At 43.7% G+C, this 22,985-nt stretch overlaps 1 protein-coding gene and 1 pseudogene across 1 annotated transcript in view; both read right to left on the bottom strand.

The window, feature by feature from the left end:
- Window positions 1-22,985, bottom strand: part of otofa (otoferlin a) — a 243,711-nt gene that overhangs the window by 199,732 nt on the left and 20,994 nt on the right. Inside the window, exon 3 of the mRNA XM_034161625.1 lies at window positions 9,779-9,867. Within this exon, the coding sequence (XP_034017516.1) occupies window positions 9,779-9,867 (89 nt within the window). The remainder of the gene's footprint in view (window positions 1-9,778; window positions 9,868-22,985) is intronic.
- Window positions 2,405-4,096, bottom strand: LOC117503004 (annotated as a pseudogene).

Raw genomic sequence — 22,985 nt, 5'->3', positions numbered from 1 at the left:
ACAGAAGGTGCAAATCCCCGACAGATACACAATCAAATAGGATTTTAACTGTTTGATATTTTAGTCTGAGAAAAGGTGACTGAAGTTCTTGTTAAAACATAAAATTAAGAGTTGATGTCTGAACGATAAAACAAATGCTCAGTTGAAATTTCATGTCTGTTTGGATTCAGTGATTCGAGGAACTCCATGTCAACTTTGTGCGTTGGCGCCACAGCTGTACGCTTTTTCAATTAACACTTTTTAAATGAGTTAATAGTTTAATACTCAGAGTTATTCGAACTCTGGCAGAGTTGAAAAATGATTAAAGTCTGATCAGTGTTCATAATATCTCTTGGCTTCTCCCTTTTTGCTCGGGATCACTACAAGCAGGTCTGATGTTTGACACCAGATTTCCTTTCTGGTACAACTCCAAATTATATGGAGAATGATGACAGGTGGTCTTGAACCAGGAACCTTTTGTTTGAGAAGCAGGTGCACAAACCACTTGGACACACCGCCCTGCAGGAACGTACACACACTTTGTGTTAAAAACAACACTGTGGGTTTGAATTCTGAACTTCTGCTTTTGCTGTGTAGGTGTCGGTTTACTGTGCAGGAAGTAAACACACACTGTAACCACTGATGGTATTTTATTATAATATACTTTAAGACATTTTTTTAATCATTTCCCATGAGGGAATATGTTCAGCAGAGCGTCTTAAGGATGTGATTCACAACTAATTTGGTCAATTAATTATTCACATGCCTTGAAAAGTTACAAGTGTCACACATGATGATAGCATGCTAACATTAGCATAAAAAGGTCTTGTGTCACATGAAGTTAACGTGCTAACATTAGCATGAGCTCTGTACCGCCGTTGTGAGTGAGAGAATTTACAATACGATTTGATAAAACAGTTAACATTTTGCTTTTAAAAGTTGTAGTGTAAATAATCAGGCAGTTTTACATGTTGCCTGAAAAAGTGGCAAACAAACAGTGTGGTTTTTTTTAGTTTTTCACCCAACTATAACAGAGACAGATTTGGGCCTGAGAGAATTATGGTTTACAGTTTTTCATCCCCTTTACAAAATGTTCTCTAATACTTTGTATGTCCTATCTTTGTCTTTATAACCTGTTTGGATCTTTCTGAGTAGCTTTTATATGCTCTAATAAAATATATTCATGGATCAAGGATTTACAAAACAGTATGACACCATGTGGTAAATTTGTCTGAAGGAAGTTCTCAAATATTGAGTGATTGCAAGAAGTACACAAATGAGGGAAGCCACCAAGACAACAGTGATGAGTCTAAAGGAGTTAAAGGTTTGTCCAGCCTTGAAAGGAGGAACTGCAATGTGCAACTTTTTTTAAATTTATAGATGCTTTTATTAAACTGATGATGTTTTTATGACGAGACATCAACAAAGAAACAAACACACAAAAAAAGATCTCAGCACAGTAAGTTATAAAGGCTCATATCCAACAAAACACTGAACAGTTCAAAAATTAAGGTCCAAAAAGTGGAGTCCAAAAGCTAATCCAGAGTAATACTCGAATGTACAAAAGCCTCTGATGAGTTCAAAAACTGGAGATATGGGGTCCAGATCCTCACAAAGTGACCCTTTGAAGAGTGAAGCAAGTGTTCACAAGAAAACAAGAACAAAAGAAACATCAACACAACCTAAAACAAACTGAAAAAAATAATCTCTCTCAGCCCCGACTACATTCTTTAAGTGTCAGGTGACCTCAGCAAAGAGCACATCAGAAAAAGCAACGGACTCTCAGGAAAAAGGACACAAACAAACGAAACAAGAGTGACCTGAGAGCAAAATATCCCCCGCTGGCAAATGTTGCTTTGGTACAAGTTCTTGGTCCATTCTGATAACTTTTGTCAACACACATCAGCTATTTACACTTCTAGAAAAACTTTAAAATGAACTGTGAAAGTATGAATTAGTGTGAAACAGCAACGAATCAGGAAAGTTTAAAGTGTCCCCGCCACACCATGACATTTTTACTGCAATATTGGTAAAAAGAGCCGTGCTGCGACACATTTACTCGAATGACGTCACATCCGTCGCAGCGAAAAAGTAGGTCAACTCGGAGGCGGTAAATTCAAATTCTCAGATGAGTAACGAAACGTCTAAATCTTTGTTCAGTGTAATTTTATGGTTAAAAAAAAACAAAAAAACAAAGACAACATGTGGAAAAAGCTTTTTTTTTAATTCTTCAAGACTATGTAAAAACATCATAGTGTGGCAGGGACACTTTAATGCTGTCATTGGAGACTTTCTGCCTCCTCAGCTGACAGCTGCCACAACGTGAGGACAATAAATTTCTTAAATGTCCATTTGTGTTGCGCGTTCTGCATTTTTTGAGGCAAAACTGGTGAAAATAAAAATTGTGTTGTATCGTTTGGTGTCGTCAGTCTTTGATTTGAAATTTATCTCCTCTATTTGAGCTCACAGTGTCTCCAACAGCATAAAACCAAAGTCCAAAAAGGAGCGGCTGAGTGAATGTGGTCTGGACTCTGCGGAGTAGATTCATGGTTTCAGAGACGCTGTAGAAGGACAGAAGACCTGCTCTGTGATCCAGATACACTCCGAGTCTGAACGACACACGGCCTGAGACTGGAGCGTTCTTACCGTTATGTCTGAAAAAATAACTACTGCCATTACAAAATAACCCCCAAGATATCTGATTGTTACCTAATACACATTCTTTATCGCGTCCTGTTCTCTTAATATTCTTGTATGTAACTGCAACATAAACTCTCTTCCCGTTCCACTTCACCTCCCAGTAACAACGTCCACTCAGACTCTCTCTGCTCAGGACCTGGAACCAACCAGTAAATCTGTCTGGATGATCAGAATAAGACTGTTCCTGATCCAGATGTTTTATTTTTCTGTTTTCTTTAGATAATATCAGATGTTTGTTTGCTGTATTTGGATCCAGTGTGATTTTACATGAATATTTTAAGAAATCAGTTCTGACTTTTGGTTCTGCTTCTGACAGTAAAACATCCACTTCAGTCTGTGCACGTGAGATCTGCATCTGTTCCTCACTCAGAATGTCTTGTAGCTTGACTTTGACCTTTGACACGGCCACCGTCACATCCTCAAAGTACCTCAGAGGACGTGTTTGGATTCTGGGTGAGTCTGTAGCTTCAGGGAGGCGTGTCAGTGAGGGGTATTTTTGGAGAAACTGGTTGTGATCCTCTGATTGTGAAAGCTGATGAAGCTCAGCTTCTTTCCTCATCAGATCACTGATCTCCTGCTCCAGCTTCTCCTGAAGATCTTGGACTCGACTCGTTTTGATTTTCTGCTGAGACCTGATCTGCTGCTTCACATCAGATCTTCTTTTGTCAATGACTCGAATCAGATCTGTGAACATCTGCTCACTGTCCTCCACTGCTTTTTCAGCAGAGTGACTGATAGCTTCCACCTCTCGCTGGAGCACCTTCACCTCCTCACCTCTGATCTGGATTCTCTGCTGGATTTGCTGTCATCTCACCTCGACCTCTCTCTGCCTCTTGGTCCTTTCTGCAGCAGCTGACACCGTGTCGTGACCTTTATGTTCATCCACAGAGCAGAAATAGCAGATACACTGCTGATCAGTACGACAGAACATCTTCATCACCTCATTGTGATGACTGCAGATGTTCTCCAGGAGGTTCTTCGAGGGCTCCTCCAGCTTGTGTTTCTTTAACGGGGCAACATCATAGTGATCCTGGAGGTGTTTCTCACAATAAGAGACCAAACACACCAGACAGGACTTGAAGGCTTTTAGTTTTCTCCCAGTGCACAAATCACAGGAAACATCTTCAGGTCCAGCGTAGCAGTGATCAACAGGAGCAGCTTGGAGACCAACTTTCTTCAACTCCTCTACAAAATCTGCTAACATGGTGTTTTTCACCAGGACAGGCCTCACTGTGAAAGTCTGCCGACACTGAGGACAGCTGCTGATCTTCTTCTGATCCTCTCCATCCCAGACGTTCTTGATGCAGTTCATGCAGTAATTGTGTCCACAAGGAATAGTCACCGGATCCTTCAGTAGATCCAGACAGATCGAACAGCAAAGTGCTTCTCGATCCAGCTGAATTTCTTACTGCGCCATTTCACCTCAGTGAGTGTCGAACAGTTCTGACGTAAAGCAGCACTTCTTCTTCTTCTAAGGGGGTTCCGGCAGGCTATACGCTGGTGTGCGCAATGCTGCCCTCCTCTGTTATGATGCCGATGTTACACTATATTCTTGAGTAAGCGCTAGTCAGGCTCCTGATTTCTTCAGAATTCGCATGATATAAAGCAGCACTGAGGAAGGAGGCGGAGTTTGAACAGAGGAGAACTCATTGATTGGGAGAACAACAGGAAGAGAGAGGAGTTTTTATCAGACTGCTTCACTCTGCTCAGTGTGCTGCTGCTCGTTGCAGCGACAACATAACGAATGTCTCTTCCCAGATAGTCCACGTTTTTCATCCCCACCTCTAAATGGTAATCAAAACATTCAAATCGTATCTTTCTGAACTCTTCCGCATCAAACTCCATCGTGCCAATGTTTACAATGTGCTTGAGCATGTGAAGTTGCTCCTAAACTTTAAGTTTGTTAAATATTTCTGACGGCCACTCTTAAAAAAAACTTTAGCTATCTTCATAATTTTATTACTGGTAAGTTATAGAATTAATTTAGATGAGATATATTCTTTATGTCACAGGAATACGTCACAATTATCTGGGAACTAGTTTTTGCGCAGGAATTCATCAAGCACATCGAGGGCGCGTACTAATACAGAATATCTAGAATCTGGATAGTTGTTCGGCCAAAACGAGAGTTTCTATAAAGAACCATTTATTGATTTATTTAGCTATTTTAATTACAAGTGTTCTAAACTTTTTTTTTTTAACAATAATCAGAAATTTTGAGGTAACAAACAACAACAAAAACATTTCCAAGGATTTTTCTTCAGAAAACTGTTCTATAAATGAATAGTCCTGTCACACGTTTCTGCACCGATCTGTTTTGTAGTGTATTCTATCAGATGTCAGGAAAACTGTAACGAACACTACATAGGTGAGACTAAGCAACCTTTACACAAAAGGCTATACCAGCACTGCAGAGAGGGCGCCAGTGGACCTCAGTCTGCAGTTCATCTCCACCTTAAAGACACTAACCACACGTTTGAGGACAAGGAAGTTAAAATATTAGCCAGAGAGAAGAAATGGTTTGAGAGAGGGGTGAAGGAGGCATTCTTTGTGAAACGTTTGAAACCCAGCCTTAACCGGGGAGGGGGTCTGAGACACGCTTTATCCCCTGTTTACAATGGGGTACTCAGGTCAAAGCAGTTTCAGTCTTTTGTTCATGGTAATGAGTCATTCACGTCATCAGCAGAGTCGTCAAGGGCGCCATCATGAGAGGGTCCGTCCCATCATTCGGAGGGACAGCTGCCCTCTCATTAGGAGGGTGCTTACTAGAGCACAATAGGTGCTAATTAGAGCAATTGTTTAGTCACTAGCCTATAGCAGTCTGCCTCTCGGTAGGAGGGGTCTGGTTAAGTTTAAAACTCCAGCTTTTGTGACTTCTTGATTATTCTTCTCTACAAGAGTCAAGACAGAAGTCAGACCACCAGAGCAAGAATTTTAGCTGAGGAAGCTTCTGCAATTTGAAGCAAAATGTCCTCGCGTCAAGCAACCCAGTCCAGTTGAAGATTCAAGCTTCTCTACTATGGAAATCACCTGGACAACTGAGAGCCTACACAAAAACCGATCTGTTTTGTACAGATCAGTGGTTTCTGCTACTAGTCTTCCGTGTTTTGGCCCGACGCATCGTTCCTATTGAACAGCGCGAAGGTACGTCACAGCTCAGAGCGTCAAAAGTTGGACTGGGTTGAACTTTGACCGCGCCAGCCTGCCGACAAGCGGCAATGCGTGCTCCCGTCAGAAGCGTCGCTTTAGCTCAGCTTTTGACGCGACGCTTCTGATGCATCTAAAAAGTAACGCGTCTCATTGAAAATAATGCTTTTTAGACCGATTTTTGACGCTTCCGACGTGTTCAGTGTGAAAGGCCCATTACAGTTTATATGAGCTTTACCTATTGAGGCAACACTGGTGAAAATCACAGATGAAAGGTCACAAGGCCCATAAATGTGGTATACGTAATGCGCAGAAATGGTGGTGCAATTTTTTTGTAAGAACTCCACTCACAGAGGCGAAAGCTGTCGATGCAAGAAGAGAACACCTCTTTAACCTCAAGACCGTCACCTCTCCTGTAATCATAGCTGTATCTTTGAATCTCTAGATATCTATCAAACCAATTAATTGAACAAGCCAATCTATAGGAATTCGACCTTTTAAAGTTACTCAAGGTCTAAGGTCATGTGATCAGCACGAACATGATATATGACTTCATATTAAAGTTTAATAGTAACCACATGTGTATGTTTAACTACTTCCTTGACATGGCCATTCTAAATATCATCGACGAGGTTTTATGTACTGCAAACATTCATTCCTGTGCCGTCATCAATAACTGGGACAAACAGTACATAATGTACACACACACAGATACTTCAAAACCACAGTCAATGACATCACCAATGACTTCCACAGGACAGCGGTGACAGTAACACAGTCCAATGCTCAAAGAAGCCTTCAAGATTGAAAATACAGAGGCCACACCACAAGATGTAAACCACAGATCAGCAGAAAGAACTGAAGAACTCATTTGGAATTTGCTAATAAAGACAGAGATTTCCTACAACAACTCTGGAACAAAGTGTTATGGACTGATGAGACCAAGATCAGCCTCTAATAAAGTGATGGAAAGACTAAAGTGTGGAAAGAAACAACAATATGAGAAACACCATCAATCGGGGAACATTATGTACTATGTTAAAAATACACATTCATTTTTATTTATTCTCGTTGTTGAATTCATGTGTTTAATAACTGGCATTTTGCTGTAAATGCTAATGTGAGCTATTTTTCTCAATCAAAAGCCCATGAGGAACTCATATGTTCTTTTAAGCAAATTATCTCTGTAACCTTTATGGCATAACACTATGTAACAAATTATTATTTTTGTTTTGTTCCTGGGTACACAGTGTGTTTTCCTAACCTGTTATGCCTTACATACATAGAAAATAGCTGTTATTCCACATAAACTTTGCTTCTGTGATCAGGACATTGATATTTTGAAATTTGTCTGTTTTCAAGAATATTCTCAATTCGCCTTCACTACTACTGAGTAGTCTTCTAGAATATTCTTTAACTGCTAGAACTGTCCAGAATTTTCTAGAAGTTTCCAGAATTATCCAGAAATTTCAAGAAACTTTTAGAACTTTCTAGAACGTAAAAAAAATAAAAAATAAAATCAAAGTTTGTGCTGAATATAGTCATTTTTCCTTTTATCTTTAGACATAAGCAGTTGAAATATAACACTTAGAAGCCAGGAACAAAAATTGTGTTACATAGTGTAATCAGTGTCTTGTCTTGGGTTTATGTTTGTTTGGTTAGTCAGCTGAGTTGTGTGCAGTTTGTTTTATGTTGATTGGTGTTGGATTGGGGTGGGAGTTGGTTGCTTGGTTTTGCAAATAAAGCAGAGGTCTATTGTTTGGTTGGTTAGTTAGGTTTGGGATTGTTTTGTTTGTTTTTATTGGTTGGCTTTAGGATTGGCATGTAGGTTGGTTGCTTGGTTTTTGGAACACAACAGAAGATGATTGCTTGGTTGGTTCACAGATTGAGGTTGATGTTGGTTTTGTGATTTGGGTTGGTTGGTTGGTTGGTTGTTTTTGGAATTGGGAAGGAGAGGTGTGGTTGGTTGGTTCATGGGTAGACAGACAGACACCACTTCATGATAATGGTTTGGGCTGAGTCAGTATGAAGGGCCAAGCCATTACAGGCTTTCATTGCAGCCTGCCACCTCATCAGGTGATTTCCTCTGGAGGCAATCAGATGCAAGCAAAATCTGCACTATCTTGGCCTTGCATGTCACACTATTGCCCACCCCGGCCGTATAGATTTCACACTCACTTTAAACTAAAGATGCTTTTGAGAAACAATGTCCTGGTCAATTTTGTCAAGCTTTTATTTTAATATCTACTCACACTGTTGTTTCAGATTGTTTCTGTGAATACTGTAACGAACACTTCATAGGTGAGACTAAGCAGCCGTTACACAAAAGGCTATACCAGCACCGCAGAGAGGGTGCCAGTAGACCTCAGTCTGCAGTTCATCTCCACCTTAAAGACACTAACCACACGTTTGAGGACAAGGAAGTTAAAATTTTACCAGAGAGAAGAAATGGTTTGAGAGAGGGGTGAAGGAGGCACTGTATGTGAAACAGTTGAAACCCAGCCTTAACAGGGGAGGGGGTCTGAGACATGCTTTGTCCCCTGTTTACAATGGGGTACTCAGGTCAAAGCAGTTTCAGTCTTTTGTTCATGGTAATGATTCATTCACGTCATCAGGAGAGTCGTTAGGAGAGGCGTCAGTCCCATCGTTAGGAGGGACAACTACCCTGTCATTAGGAGGGTGCTAACTAGAGCACAATAGGTGCTAATTAAAGCAATTATTTAGTCACTAGCCAATAGCAGTCTGCTTCTCGGTAGGAGAGGTCTGGTTAGGTTTAAAACTCCAGCTTTTGTGGCTTCTGTTTGTTCTTCTCTACAAGAGTTAAGACAGAAGTCAGACTAACAGAGCAAGAATTTTAGCTGAGGAAGCTACTGCGATTTGAAGCGAAACGTCCTCACGTCAAGCAACCCAGTCCAGTCAAAGATTCAAGCTGCTCTACTATGTTGTTTCAGATGTTGCAAATCTTGTCACACACCTGCCCTTCCCGATGTTCTACAGGAATCACTTCATCATCATCTACAGTATATAATCACTCAGAATTCAGTATTTCTCAAATGTGTGTTGCAGACATGGGCTTACTCTTTCTACCAGTATTATTGTATTTTGGCCAAGCCTTTAACACTGTTCAATGTTTGTACCTTGCCTAGTTTAAAGGATTAAATAAAACATGCCCCTAGAAGAGTTTACCAACATGGAACTTGTGGCCATACCACACATCCCTTTAACAGCAGTAACACACTCAGGCTTTTGTCTGCCTCACTGAAGGTCTCAATTTGTCAAATTCCGATATTACAAGTCATGAATTAAACTGTATTTGTCAGAATGTTGATGTTTATCATTGGCCAAACCCTCTAGTAGCCAGCAAACCAGTATTGATCAGTATGTCTGGTATTTATATTGTGTATATATATTGAAAATTGTTTTTCTTTTTCACTTTCACTTCTGATACTCTGTGTGCTTCTTACCGTGTGCGCTGCTATACAATGCTGCTGGAACTTCAGTTTCCCTGATGGACTCTTCCCAACGGATCAATAAAGTTCTATCTAATCAAATCTAATCAAACATACCAAGTAGTTAAAGAATAAGAAGGGATAAACATGCAATCCTTGCATCACCCACGACAACATCCAGTGTGATTTCAAAAGCAATCTGGTCAGAGTGACAAATGCACCTATTACTGATGATATGATGTTATTTCATTACCTCCTCTGTGAGTGATGGAAAATTCATTCGCAGCCTGCCCTGTGGTTTTCCAACTGTTACCCACTCACTTGAGTTGTTTTAGAACAAGCTCTCAGGGAACACAGCTTTATTGTCCAAGAGCATTTAGCTGAATAATACACACCATGTGGCCGTCTAAATTATTCACATGCTGTGATAGGAAGAGGCATAAATTACAAAATAGTTTATTCGGAAATTCCCTTCGCTGTGGTAAATAGGTTTTACACCTTACCTGTTGGAAAAGAGTTTGCTGTAGTTGTACACTTGGATCTCCAGTATTTCATTTCCATCCAGCCTGCTGGCAATGGGCCATCGAAAGGTCTGAAGGAAACAGAATATGAAAGAGTTACAACAACAATTTCCCTCCCTACAATGCAAATTAATTAAAAGGGACACTAGAATATTATATCAAGTTCAAATCAACAATTACAGTTTGATCCAGGATCACACTCAAGGGAATCAAGTGTCAGTTGTATTGATTCTCCGTAAGCTTTAAAAGTGTTGTCGGAATAAAAATGTGTCATGTATTACCATTTAAAAAAAAACACATACACACACAACAGCATCCAAGAAAACAATTACATGCTAATAAATTCTTGTAAATATCTCTGATTGCTCACTTTGTAATTGGTGTGAAAACCACTTTGACAAAAAAACCTCCATATGCATTTCATTAACTCTAAAATAACAGTTTAAGAAGATTTCAGGTTGTCGCCGTTTATGCAGAATGGACAGGAAACATGGAAAACATGCATCTTTACTATAAATCCTACTCCCTGATGTCTTTACTTATTAGTTGTGTCAGTCTGATCGGTCAGTGTTGTGGTAGCATCACAAGATACAGGCGTTTACAGTTGAAACTCACCAGAAATGTTTTCAAATTTCACTGTTTTTGAGTATTTATAAATTTGAGTATATAATTCAGAACTAAATTTGCAACATTTCTCAACACACCCATTGGCTTATTTAAAATCCAAATTCAGATCTCAAACTAAAGCAAAGCGCAATGATTTGAGTAATTAAGGGATGAATGATACTATCGCATTTTATGCCATTTTTCCCATTTTCTAAATTAAAGCCCAAAATGTACAAACTTGTACAAGTTCAGTCCAAAAATGTAACTTTGTTTTACCTATGTAATAGCCTGTAGACATATCTGTCACCTGTTAGATAATGAGAGGTTGTGGGATTGATGATGGATTAGGAGCAGGTGTGGTTGTCAGTGAGTACTAAATCACAGAAGTAAACCAGAATTTTGTGATTACTTCATTGTGGTTAGGCTCAAATAACACGTAGTCCATGGGAGCAGATATTGGTACCATCTGGGAGGACAAAGCCTCACTATATTTATTTAATAGAGTGATGCCTATAGATAAAGAAAATGGGTGATAGCCTTTACAGATGAGTAGCTTTCAGCCAATGAACGTGGTTGCCATCAGTCAATTTGAAGACCGATTTTTGGGGTTAGCGCAAACTAAAATGATCATAACTTTGCAACAAATATATCGATTTTGATGAAATATTCATGAAAAGATTTGTTTGAGAGAAGTCTAGCAGATATTAGCAAATACATGTCGAAGGCATCAGGGGTCAAAAGGTCACAATTTTTTTTTGCCTTGCCTTGCCTGAAATCCGACTAGATGCCCATTAACAGTCTAGAAACTGCTGATTGTTGGCCACACACCAATTTTTCCACTGGAAACCATAGTCATGGCATTTCTACATCATTTTAACCACACATTACGGCATTTTATCTGAATTTAAATGACTGACAACTAACCGAAGAGGAGCTTTACAAGAAACACTCGAAAAAGGAGAGGAAAAAAAACCTCAACCCTGCAGGATGGGATGAAAAGCTCATCAACCAGGTCAGCTGCAGAAACACCTTTGGTGTCTTTCCTGAGGTTTTTGGGGTCAAAGAAAAGCAATAAGATATGGTCATAATGGTCATAACATCACACAACTCTGTGGAAAGGATTTTGCATGAGGAAGAAAGGAAAACCTGGAGAAATGGCTGAACAGTTAATGGAAAGAGACAAATTCTTTAAACACCAAAATGTACAAAATCAGAGTCATAAACTGTTATTTCCTGATTGTTAAACAATGGTTACATTCTGAAACTCAAACAACATGGTCACAAGTCCACACAACCTCACAGAAAGGATTTTGTAAGTATGTAGCCAAAGCGGATGCTTCTTCCTCGTGTTTCAGAAGATGCGAGGTTTTAAAATTACTTGTAACCTGATCTGAACCTGTCTGTCAGTTTTTCCATTCCAAAGCCTTGGTCTGTTGGTCAGCAAGGCCGCAACTGTTTGCCACCCACTTTTGACATTAAAAAGACACAAAACATGCTTTTATCATCTTGATCTCTACATTTAATTTTGCATGAACAATAGTCTTCATTGATGATTAATGGAAAGGAAAAATATAGAAAGACTCAATGGTTATGGGAAAAACCCATCCCTAAACCAAACCTTCAAGGTTTGTTGCCAGATTTGGAGGAGTTTAAATATCTCAGGGTCTTGTTCACAAGTGGGGGTGAGCTGGAGCATGAGATTGGGGCTGCATCTGATGTTTTATGGACCCTGTAATGGACTGTCGTGGTGAAGAAAGAGCTGAGCCAGAAAGTGAGATCCTCAATTTAAGAGTCAATTTACACTCCTACCCCAACCTAGGGTCATGAACTTTGGGATACAACCAGCGGAATGCTTAAAATACATAGAATTAATACAAAATAATAACTACACAATAAATAGTATTTCATTGAAAATAAGTATTGGCCTTAGTCTCAAAGCATATGCAGTGCTAATATTTTTCCTATTTTAAAGATTAATTTGTACTTTGAGCATTTTCCATATGAATATTTGTAATAAATAATAAATGCAAAAATTTAAATAAATTTAATCAAATACATTTTTTATATTTCTAATAATTATTATGTAATATTAAATATTTAACATGATTTATATGGTTAGAGGTTATTGTGCATTTTATTTTCAGCAATACTTTGTATGTACAATTACAAGTGCTGTATAAATAGTTTTATATTATTCATTCTTCAGAGTTGTAGCAGTTGTTGCTGTTTTATTTATATTAGGAAAATACATAGCAATGTTAGTCCAAAAACATATGAAAATATTTTTTCTACTTGAAAGTTTTAATTTGTATATGATGCATTCTCTATGATATTATTGTCAAATTCATATGATTTATATTATTGGTATTTATTGTCTTCATACAACAGTATGATATATTTAGCAGTACTTTGTAGCTACAATTAAAAGTGCTACATAAATAATAATAATAACAACAATATCAACACTGGTGAATTCACTTTGCCTTCACATATTTAGCTTAGAAACTGAAAAAAGGAAATAAAAAATTGAGGACCAAAGACTAAATGTGTTGAATTTGTATGATTTTTCATATTGAGTGAATCACCTCTGAGGCCAATCTCCTGTATGAGCGCGGAGGGATCGAGGATGCACAGGTGATTTAAAAGTCATTAAGACCCCGGTGATTTTGGTGCTTATTCAGGTAAACACTGCAGCTGTGTGGCACACAATCCATCAGGCTTATCTCATTATGGAATCCTGGGGTGTCCACTTGCTACTGTAATCCACACCGATAGCATCGACTTGAAGGATGTTGCGGGCATGCATATGTGTAACACCATTAGTCGTCCTCTCTGCCCTGAAGCTGTACAGTCTGTGGCTTCTTACACATGTTCAACACCGCTGCCTGTTTCTGATCCACATCTCAGTGGAAACACTCAGCATCCACAGGGACGATCACGACTGCTGCCTTCACTCCATCTCATTTACCACTAAATCTGCTCTACTAATGACAGACACAAGCCCCAGCGTGGTGTTAATATTGCATGGATGGAAGCACACAAAATGAATGGAGGAAATGACTGCCATATATATATATATATATATATATATATATATACACACTGCACATTAAGATGCACTACAGGCTCAGAAATAATCCATATACACCAGTGCTTTGTTTATCCAACACCAGGGAGCGCATTGGGAGGCTCTACAAAATTCCCCAGAGCGACAAAAACGCTTTAATTTATGGGCAACCTCAAGATGTGTGCGCTGGGGCAGGTTGATGAATATTTTTTAACAGAAATAATGACAGCAAACAAAAGGAATTGCAGCAGTTTGCCTTCCGGACATAACAGAAATAAAATGAAAGGGCAAGATTGAGAAGATTTGCTGATGTAATGCAGCAAGAGCAAACACACTAATGAGATTGGACTGCAGTGCAAATAACAGACTACCAGACTCATTTGGAGTATCAGCTGCAATTCTGATTGCGTTTTAATCGAGAGAGAGACAGAGTGAGTGAGAGAGATGCCTAAGATTAAGCTGCAAAGCACTGAAGTAATTCTTATTATGTATTATACAATGGCTAAGTAGATCCTTGTCATTTGATTGGTTGTTTGTATGTCACGTGATATGGCTCATTCGTACCATTTGCCATTGTATTCCATTTACAGTGCAGTTTTGATTCTATTTAGTGTGCCATTTTGGTGCTATATGTTTTGTGCTAATGCACGCCCGATCACCGCGCACTCACACTTGCAGCGGCAGCGCTCATCTTAAAAACAAACAGTGGCCCAACACAGTGCCCTGACTTACTGGGTAACGGATGGGAAGGCTAGATGTGGCAAGAGGGTTTGAGAGCGAGTCTCGCTAACGAGCTTTGGTGGACACCGTAGGACCGGGAAGGGCGTAAGTCCCTTCTCTCTTGTTTATAAATTAATAAAATATCAAATGACAAGGATCTATTTTAGGTGTTATATAAAACATATAATGAATGTTTGTCTCATTGAATGGAATGTTCCATCTTTCATCTCATTAAATATTCTTACCATTGCACCCATAAACATTCATTATTTGTATACTATTACTACTCCAGCGCCCAAAAGGATCGAAGCCCGGCGCTCCTGGACCCACTATTACCACCAACCACCCCCCAGGTGGACACGACAAACCGACTCTCTGCGAAGGATAGAAGAGGTGAGGTAAGTCAGCAGTTACAACTAATATCCTTCAAAAGACACACACTATCAGCAACACATTCAGGTCTGTATTTTGAGCTTTATGCAAATGAGCAGCTTCTCACAACAGGTGGAGGATCACTTGTCCGCACGTCACAGCAGTGAGAAGCAAGCTGCACAATTCTCATCACAATTCAAATATACTGCGTAACAAAATACCAAGTTACTATCAACAATTAGTCAAACACTTAATCACCTCTGATGTGTGCTGACAGCATGTGTCCCTCACCCTTCCTCCTTCACGGGCTCGATGTGTCAAACCCAGGCGCGGTCCTCAGCGTCTCACAAACGAACATCACAAGGTCGAGTTCCCGGTAGTTCTGCTTGAATCACACATGACTTAAATGCAGAACGCCATCCAATTATCTGCTTCAGCTGAAAGTCTTTAAGGCTGCACGTGAGCACCATTCACAGGTGCTGCACATGATGTTGATGAGGGTGAAGAACTCTTCAGCCAGCACCTTCTCCACAGACAAATCAGTTTTCATGCCACCTGGAGAGCAAAGAAAAGAAAAGAACACCAAAATGTCCAGCCACACCCCCCAACACAAGTATGAAGAAACATTTGCCTGGAAAGCAAAATTAGAGTTATGATGGTGTCAGATTGTAAGATAAGATAAGATAATCCTTTAATCGTCCCACGATGGGGAAATATACTATGTTAGAAGAAAAGAAGAAAAATAATATACCAAAATACAGAAGTCAGAAAGTCAAGTTCTGTGCGGCTGGTGAGGACGTTTTTGACCATGAGAATTCAAGTGCTGTAGCTCTAATGGGGGGAAAATGTGTGGTCCTCAAAGGAGACTGCATTGAAAAATAACCCATATATGAACTCGTCCTATAAGCCGACCCTCTTACTGCATGTCTGGATGGAGCGACTAAAGTCATTTATCAAGAGCAGCGAGACTCTGCTCTTGATAAATTACTAAAAACTGCTGGCTTTTTCGAGAAAGATAGTTGTACTGTAACAACATTAAAATAAATTGATCTGTCAATGGGTGATCTGAACGAGACCCCAGAGCCAGACAGAGGCCCATCTGTAGTGTACGATATGACCTTTGGACAACAGATTAAAGCAGCAGCGGCTGACGGAGCATGTTAGATAAAGTTTTATTCCCGACCTGACAAAGTGGATGCATTCTGCAACTGCAGCAATAAGGAACAAAATGTGCAGATACTGAACTTTCCTGAACATTTCAGTTGCTTGTGTCTTTCATACTTTTAATATATTGTAGTTTTGTTTATAAGAAGTCTGCACGGTCAACAATCTTATTTTGCCTGTTAACATTTTAGTAGAAAAAAAAACAGTCTCAACTGTGTATTAATGTGAAGGAGTGAAAATAAAGCATCTGTACTGAATAAATGGAAGCAAAACTAACCACATGCAGTCAAACCAAGACAAGTCTTTGCCGCATCCACAATACCACGCATCTGCCCCAGGTCCTGGAGCCACCCAGGCAGACAACCGCCCATTCTCACATCTATAAAACCATCTATCTGGACACCCCCTTGGGTGTCTCCATCGGCTGGGGTCCTCAACACTCAGGCACCTGCGTGCTGGATCATGCACAGAGAAACAGACCACATGGCCGACGCTCCCTCACAATGCAAATGACACTCCTCATCCTAGTTGCTCTCAGTAAGCGCTCTTTTGACACAAAGTCATTCTGGTGGTACCCAAGAATTCTTCAAAGACACTTAGCACCAAAGACATCCAGTCTTTGCCTTAGGTTACTGGTTAGCGTCCAAGTCTCACAAGCATACAGCAAGACAGGAAGCACCAGGACCCTAAAGACTTGGACCTTCATTCGCCTGAAAAGATATCGGCATCACCAAACACCTCTGTCCAATGACTTCATGACTCCATAAACTCTTTCATGGTGCCTCTTGATCTCAAAGGCCAAGGACCCAGAGACATGTTGGTATAAGAGCATGTTTCTACAAGTTCATCTCCATCACCACATACAGTTACACTTCTGATGGCTGAGTCCAGGAAGCCGTTAAAAGCCTGAATGTTGGGAAAGTGTAGGTACACGGACCCACAACAGGGGGCGCAAATGAACAGACAATGGAGGAAGTCAAATAACAACACTTTACTGTTGTGAATGGGCACAACAAAGACAACAGATTACAACAATGGACAAAAAGCCAAATCACAAAAGGTGTCGTGTGGGCAGGCTCGAAGATAGGAGACGTCTGTCCAAAGCAGAACCGGAAGCACACGATTTCCTCCGCCACCAGACCCCGGGAATACTGGAGCCGCCAAGTCCCGAATTCCCAGGTGGCCACTGCCTCCGCGTGTCGGACCTGGTACTGCTGGCGAGGAACAAAGAAACAATTAAATGTGGGCGCGTTTGCACCCAGCAATCCGCACGGCAGGAAAACTACCTCCACCTCTCGTTGGAAAAGGAGTCTGTTATACAACGCACAAAAGTCACAAAAGGTTACTGTCACACAGTTAGCTGAGAATGTTACCTTCCAGGTAGAACGATATCTCGGCAAAGAGGTGGAGACGTCATCCTGCTGATGTACCCCTGCTGATCAGATGATTGGTAACAGCTGTTGCAGGTGATGCGTGACAGCTGTCACCCTGGCTGCTCCTGTGAGGCGGCTGCGCCCTCTGGTGCCTAGAGCCCGCACTCCAGACAGGGCGCCCTCTGGTGGTGGGCCAGCAGTATCTCCTCTTCTGGCGGCCCACACAACAGGACCCCCCCCTCAACGGGCGCTTCCTGGCGCCCGACCAGGCTTGTCCGGGTGGCAGCGGTAGAAATCTGCCAGGAGGGCCGGGTCCAGGATGAAGCTCCTCTTCACCCAGGAGCGTTCTTCGGGACCGTACCCCTCCCAGTCCACCAAATACTGGAAGCCCCGGCCCATCCTACGGACATCCAAAAGCCGGCGTACAGTCCAAGCCGGCTCGCCATCGATTATCCGGGCAGGAGGCGGCGCCGGACCTGGAGTACAGAGGGGTGAGGTGTGATGTGGTTTAACCCGGGACACATGAAACACAGGATGGATCCGCAGTGAGGCCGGAAGCTGAAGCCTCACTGCGGCCGAACTGATGACCTTAAGGATCTTGAATGGGCCGATGTATTGGTCCTGTAGCTTGGGGGAGTCCACTTTGAGGGGAATGTCTTTTGTGGATAACCACACCTCCTGCCCTGGCCGATACGCAGGGGCCGGGGTCCGCCGACGGTCTGCATGGGCTTTTGCCCTCGTCTGGGCCTTTAGCAAAGCAGAACGGGTGGCACGCCACACCCGACGGCACTTCCGTAGGTGGGCCTGGACCGAGGGCACACCGACCTCTCCCTCAACCACCGGAAACAACGGGGGCTGATACCCCAGGCATACCTCAAAAGGGGAGAGGCCGGTGGCTGAAGACACCTGGCTGTTATGGGCATACTCGATCCAGGCCAAATGGGTACTCCAGGCCGCCGGGTGCGCGGCAGTCACGCAGCGCAAGGCCTGTTCCACCTCCTGGTTTACCCGTTCTGCTTGCCCATTGGTCTGAGGATGGTACCCGGACGAGAGACTCAGCGTGGCCCCCAGTTACCGGCAGAAGCTCCTCCAGACCTGCGAGGAGAACTGGGGACCGCGATCGGAGACAATGTCTGTTGGAATCCCATGCAGCCGGACAACGTGGTGGACCAGGAGGTCCGCTGTCTCCTGGGCTGTTGGGAGCTTCGGGAGGGCCACGAAGTGGGTCGCCTTGGAGAATCGGTCCACTATTGTGAGGATGGTGGTGTTACCCTGGGACGGCGGGAGGCCCGTGACAAAATCCAGGCCGATGTGGGACCAGGGGCGATGAGGCACAGGCAGCGGCTGGAGTAAACCTGATGCCCTGCGATGGTCAGCCTTGCCCCTGGCACAGGTGGTGCAGGCCTGGATATAATCCCGGACGTCGGCCTCTAGGGACGCCCACCAGAAGCGCTGCCGGACAACTGCCACGGTTCTTCGCACCCCTGGATGACAGGAGAGCTTGGAGCCGTGACAGAAGTCCAGGACTGCAGCCCTAGCTTCTGGTGGGACGTATAGTTTGTTCTTCGGCCCAGTTCCGGGGTCCGGGCTTCGTGCCAGGGCCTCCCGGACGGTTCTCTCTACGTCCCAGGTGAGGATGGCCACGATAGTGGACTCCGGGATGATGGGTTCTGGTGGATCCGACAACTCCGCTTTGACTTCATCTTCATGTACCCGGGACAAGGCATCCGATCTCTGGTTCTTGGTCCCAGGACGGTAGGTGATCCGGAAGTCAAAACGGCCGAAGAACAGTGACCAGCGGGCTTGCCTGGGGTTCAGCCGCTTGGCTGTCCTGATATACTCCAGGTTCCGGTAGTCAGTGAAAACCGTGAATGGCACGGACGTTCCCTCCAACAGATCAATCAATCAATCAATTTTTTTTTATATAGCGCCAAATCACAACAAACAGTTGCCCCAAGGCGCTTTATATTGTAAGGCAAGGCCATACAATAATTATGTAAAAATTATTGTAGATGTCTCCACTCTTCAAGAGCCTCTTTCACCGCAAGGAGTTCTCGATTGCCGACGTCATAGTTCTGTTCGGCCGGGGTCAACCTGCGGGAAAAATAGGCACACGGGTGAAGGACCTTATCGGTCTTCCCGCTCTGGGAAAGCACAGCTCCTATCCCTGAGTCCGAGGCATCCACTTCAACCACTAACTGGCGACTAGGATCGGGCTGCACCAGAACGGGTGCAGACGAGAAGCGCCGTTTCAACTCCTTGAACGCGGCATCGCAACGATCCGACCAGGTGAAGGGGACTTTTGGTGAGGTCAGGGCTGTCAGGGGGCAACTACCTGACTGTAGCCCTTAATGAACCTCCTGTAGAAATTTGCAAAGCCGAGGAACTGTTGCAGCTTCCTACGGCTAGTGGGTTGGGGTCAGTCTCTCACCGCCGCAACCTTGGCCGGATCAGGAGCGACGGAGTTGGGGGAGATGATAAACCCCAGGAAGGACAAAGATGTGCGGTGAAACTCACACTTCTCGCCCTTCACAAACAGCCGGTTCTCCAACAACCCCTGCAGGACCTGACGTACATGCCGGACATGAGTCTCAGGATCCGGAGAAAAGATGAGTATATCGTCTAGATATACGAAGACGAATCGGTGCAGGAAATCCCGCAAGACATCATTAACTAATGCTTGGAACGTCGCGGGGGCGTTTGTGAGACCGAACGGCATGACCAGGTACTCAAAGTGACCTAAGGGGGTGTTAAATGCCGTCTTCCACTCGTGTCCCTTCCGGATCCGAACCAGGTGATACGCATTTCTAAGATCTAGCTTAGTGAAAATTCGGGCTCCATGCAGGGGCGTGAACACTGAATCCAACAAGGGCAACGGGTATCGATTACGAACCGTGATTTCGTTCAGCCCCCTATAATCAATGCATGGACGAAGTCCGCCGTCTTTTTTACCCACAAAAAAGAAACCTGCACCCATCGGGGAGGTGGAATTCCGGATCAACCCGGCGGCTAAAGAGTTCCGGATGTAGGTCTCCATTGATTCGCGCTCAGGTCATGAGAGGTTGTACAGCCTGCTGGACGGGAACTCAACGCCTGGAACCAAATCAATGGCACAATTGTACGGACAGTGGGGGGGAAGGGTGAGCGCCAGATCCTTACTGAACACATCCACCAGGTCATGGTACTCCACCGGCACCGTCCCTAGATTGGGCGGGACTCTGACCTACTCCTTAGCCTGGGAACCGGGAGGAACCGAGGAACCTAAACATACTCGATGGCAGGTTTCGCTCCACTGAACCACTACCCCGGACGGCCAATCGATCCGGGGATTGTGTTTTAACATCCAAGGGAAACCGAGAATCACACGGGAGGTGGCAGGAGTCACAAAAAACTCGATCTCCTCCCGGTGATTTCCTGACACCACCAGAGTTACTGGTGGTGTCTTATGTGTGATTAGAGGGAGTAGGGAGCAATCAAGCCCGCACCTGCACAGGCGAGGTAAGCGCCACCAGAGGGAGCCCTACCTCCCTGGCCCATCTGCTGTCTAACAGATTCCCTTCAGAGCCCGTGTCCACCAGTGCTGGGGCCTTCAGGGTTAAGTCCTCATAAAGGATTGTAACTGGGAGTCGTGTGGCAATATGGGTATGTCCCACGTGAATGTTTTGACCCACCCCTAACCCAGTTTCTAGGGGCGGGCGTTGGTGTTTTAACCGCTCGGGGCAGTCCCTCACTTGATGCTCTATTGAGCCACAAACAAAGCACGCTCCGCGGGCCAGCCTCCTCTGTTTATCTGGTGCCCTAAATGTGGCCCTGCTCGTGTCCATAGCTTCATCAGCAGGGGGAGCTGTAACCACACGGAGCGTAGATGCCGTGGAGCGTGGGGAGGGCGGAACTCGGTCGGAACCGGAAGGGAGAGGGACGGCGCGTGCCCGGCCACGCCCTTCGTCTCGTTCCCGACGGCGTTCTTCTAACCGATTGTCTAATCGTATAACGAGATCAATAAGCCCGTCTAAATCCCGCGGTTCGTCTTTGGCCACCAGGAGCTCCTTCAGGACCAACGACAGTCCGTTTACAAAGGCGGCACGGAGGGCAGCGTTATTCCAGCCGGACCTCGCAGCCGCGATGCGGAAGTCGACTGCATAAACAGCTGCGCTCCGGCGCCCCTGTCTCATTGACAGCAGCACGGCTGAAGCGGTCTCTCCTCTATTTGGGTGATCGAACACTGTTCTGAACTCCCTCACAAACCCATCATATATCATAAGGAGCCGTGAATTTTGCTCCCAAAGCGCTGTAGCCCAAGCGCGTGCCTTGCCGCAAAGCAGATTAATTACATAAGCTATCTTGCTAGCATCAGTCGCGTACATGACGGGACGTTGTGCGAAGACGAGCGAACACTGCATAAGAAAGTCCGCGCATGTCTCCACACAACCCCCGTACGGCTCTGGAGTGCTTATGTATGCTTCAGGGGAAGGTGGGAGGGGTCGTTGAACGACCTGTGGAACGTCACTGTTGCGCACAGGATCGACAGGAGGGGGAGCCGCAGCAGCGCCCTGAGGGCGCACTTCCACCTGCTCGGCGAGAGCCTCCACCCTGCGGTTAAGGAGGACGTTCTGCTCGGTCATCAGATCCAGCCGAGCCGTAAAAGCGGTGAGGATTCGCTGCAACTCACCGATCATTCATCCTGCAGACGCCTGTGCGCCCTGCTCTTCCATTGGCCGTTCAACAGCCGGTTGATGCCCCACGGGGTCCATGACGTTGGCCGAGATATAACACTGAATCTTAGTCTTGATCCAGGACAATATCAAACCCAAACACTTTGATTCCTCTTTCAGCTTCCCAAGTGCTGCAATCAGAGCATCCACTGACTCCGCAAAGACCACAGCATTTTCGGCAAAGTCAAGGTCAGTAAACCTTTCCTCGCCAACAAAAGCACCCAAGTCACTGGTTTCCACAACCCTAACCCAACACAGGAAATCTCTGCTGCAATATTAACAATTGTATATGTTGTTAGCTGCCGTGTGTTTCTCTGGGCATGACCCAGCATGTAGATGTCTTAATGTTGAGGATCTCAATGTCTGAAGATGGTCAAGTGGACATGCATGTTTCACCTGGCTGCAGCAGATAAATGTTGAGTTTCAAGAGGTGGCAAGTTGGGACCAGTCGTCTACCGTGTTGGCTACTATCTAGGACCACAGGTAGTTCCTAGGGTGGTGGAGGTGGCGATGCGTGGCACCAGAACATGCACCAACACTCAACTTTAATGATGTCAGATGTTTGACTGTGACTCATGATTTTGATATATACAGAGAAAGGGATTAAAACAGAAAATCTGTGATCGTGTATCTAAAAGGTAATTATCATAGCTTTGGCCTCAAACCTAAAACACACAGAAGGATTCTTGGAGATCCAACTTTCTTTCTTCGCTGACAACCACATTATAAATGACTAGTCCGTGATCTTGCCCAAATGACCGCATGACACACGGCCTCAAGCAAGCTCATTAAAAGTGATAGGTGTGACCCCACGAAGCGGAAGCGCCGAGAACGCAGTGACCTATCAGACGGGCTAAACAATGAGCTGCTTGTGGAGAGCAGACAGATGACCGGGTCATCCACATTTCCTCTGCCCACCATCCTTTGATGTCTAATGACGGTTGTCATGGACAGAGAATATGAAACAACCTCCTTGTTGAATTGGGAGCAAAATGCCCAATTTATATATATATATATATATATATATATATATATATATATATATATATATATATATATATATAAACTTCGATTCTGTACTTTGCTTTTTCTTCCTTAGAGTTGATGTGCTTGTCAACCTGCAGCACATACAGAACTGGAAAGTAATGTATCACTGCATAAGATATATAATTCAC

The sequence above is a fragment of the Thalassophryne amazonica genome, chromosome 21 (genome assembly GCF_902500255.1).
Source record: "Thalassophryne amazonica chromosome 21, fThaAma1.1, whole genome shotgun sequence".
NCBI classification, from domain to species: Eukaryota; Metazoa; Chordata; class Actinopteri; order Batrachoidiformes; family Batrachoididae; genus Thalassophryne; species Thalassophryne amazonica.
This window is presented reverse-complemented; position numbering and strand designations above follow the sequence as displayed.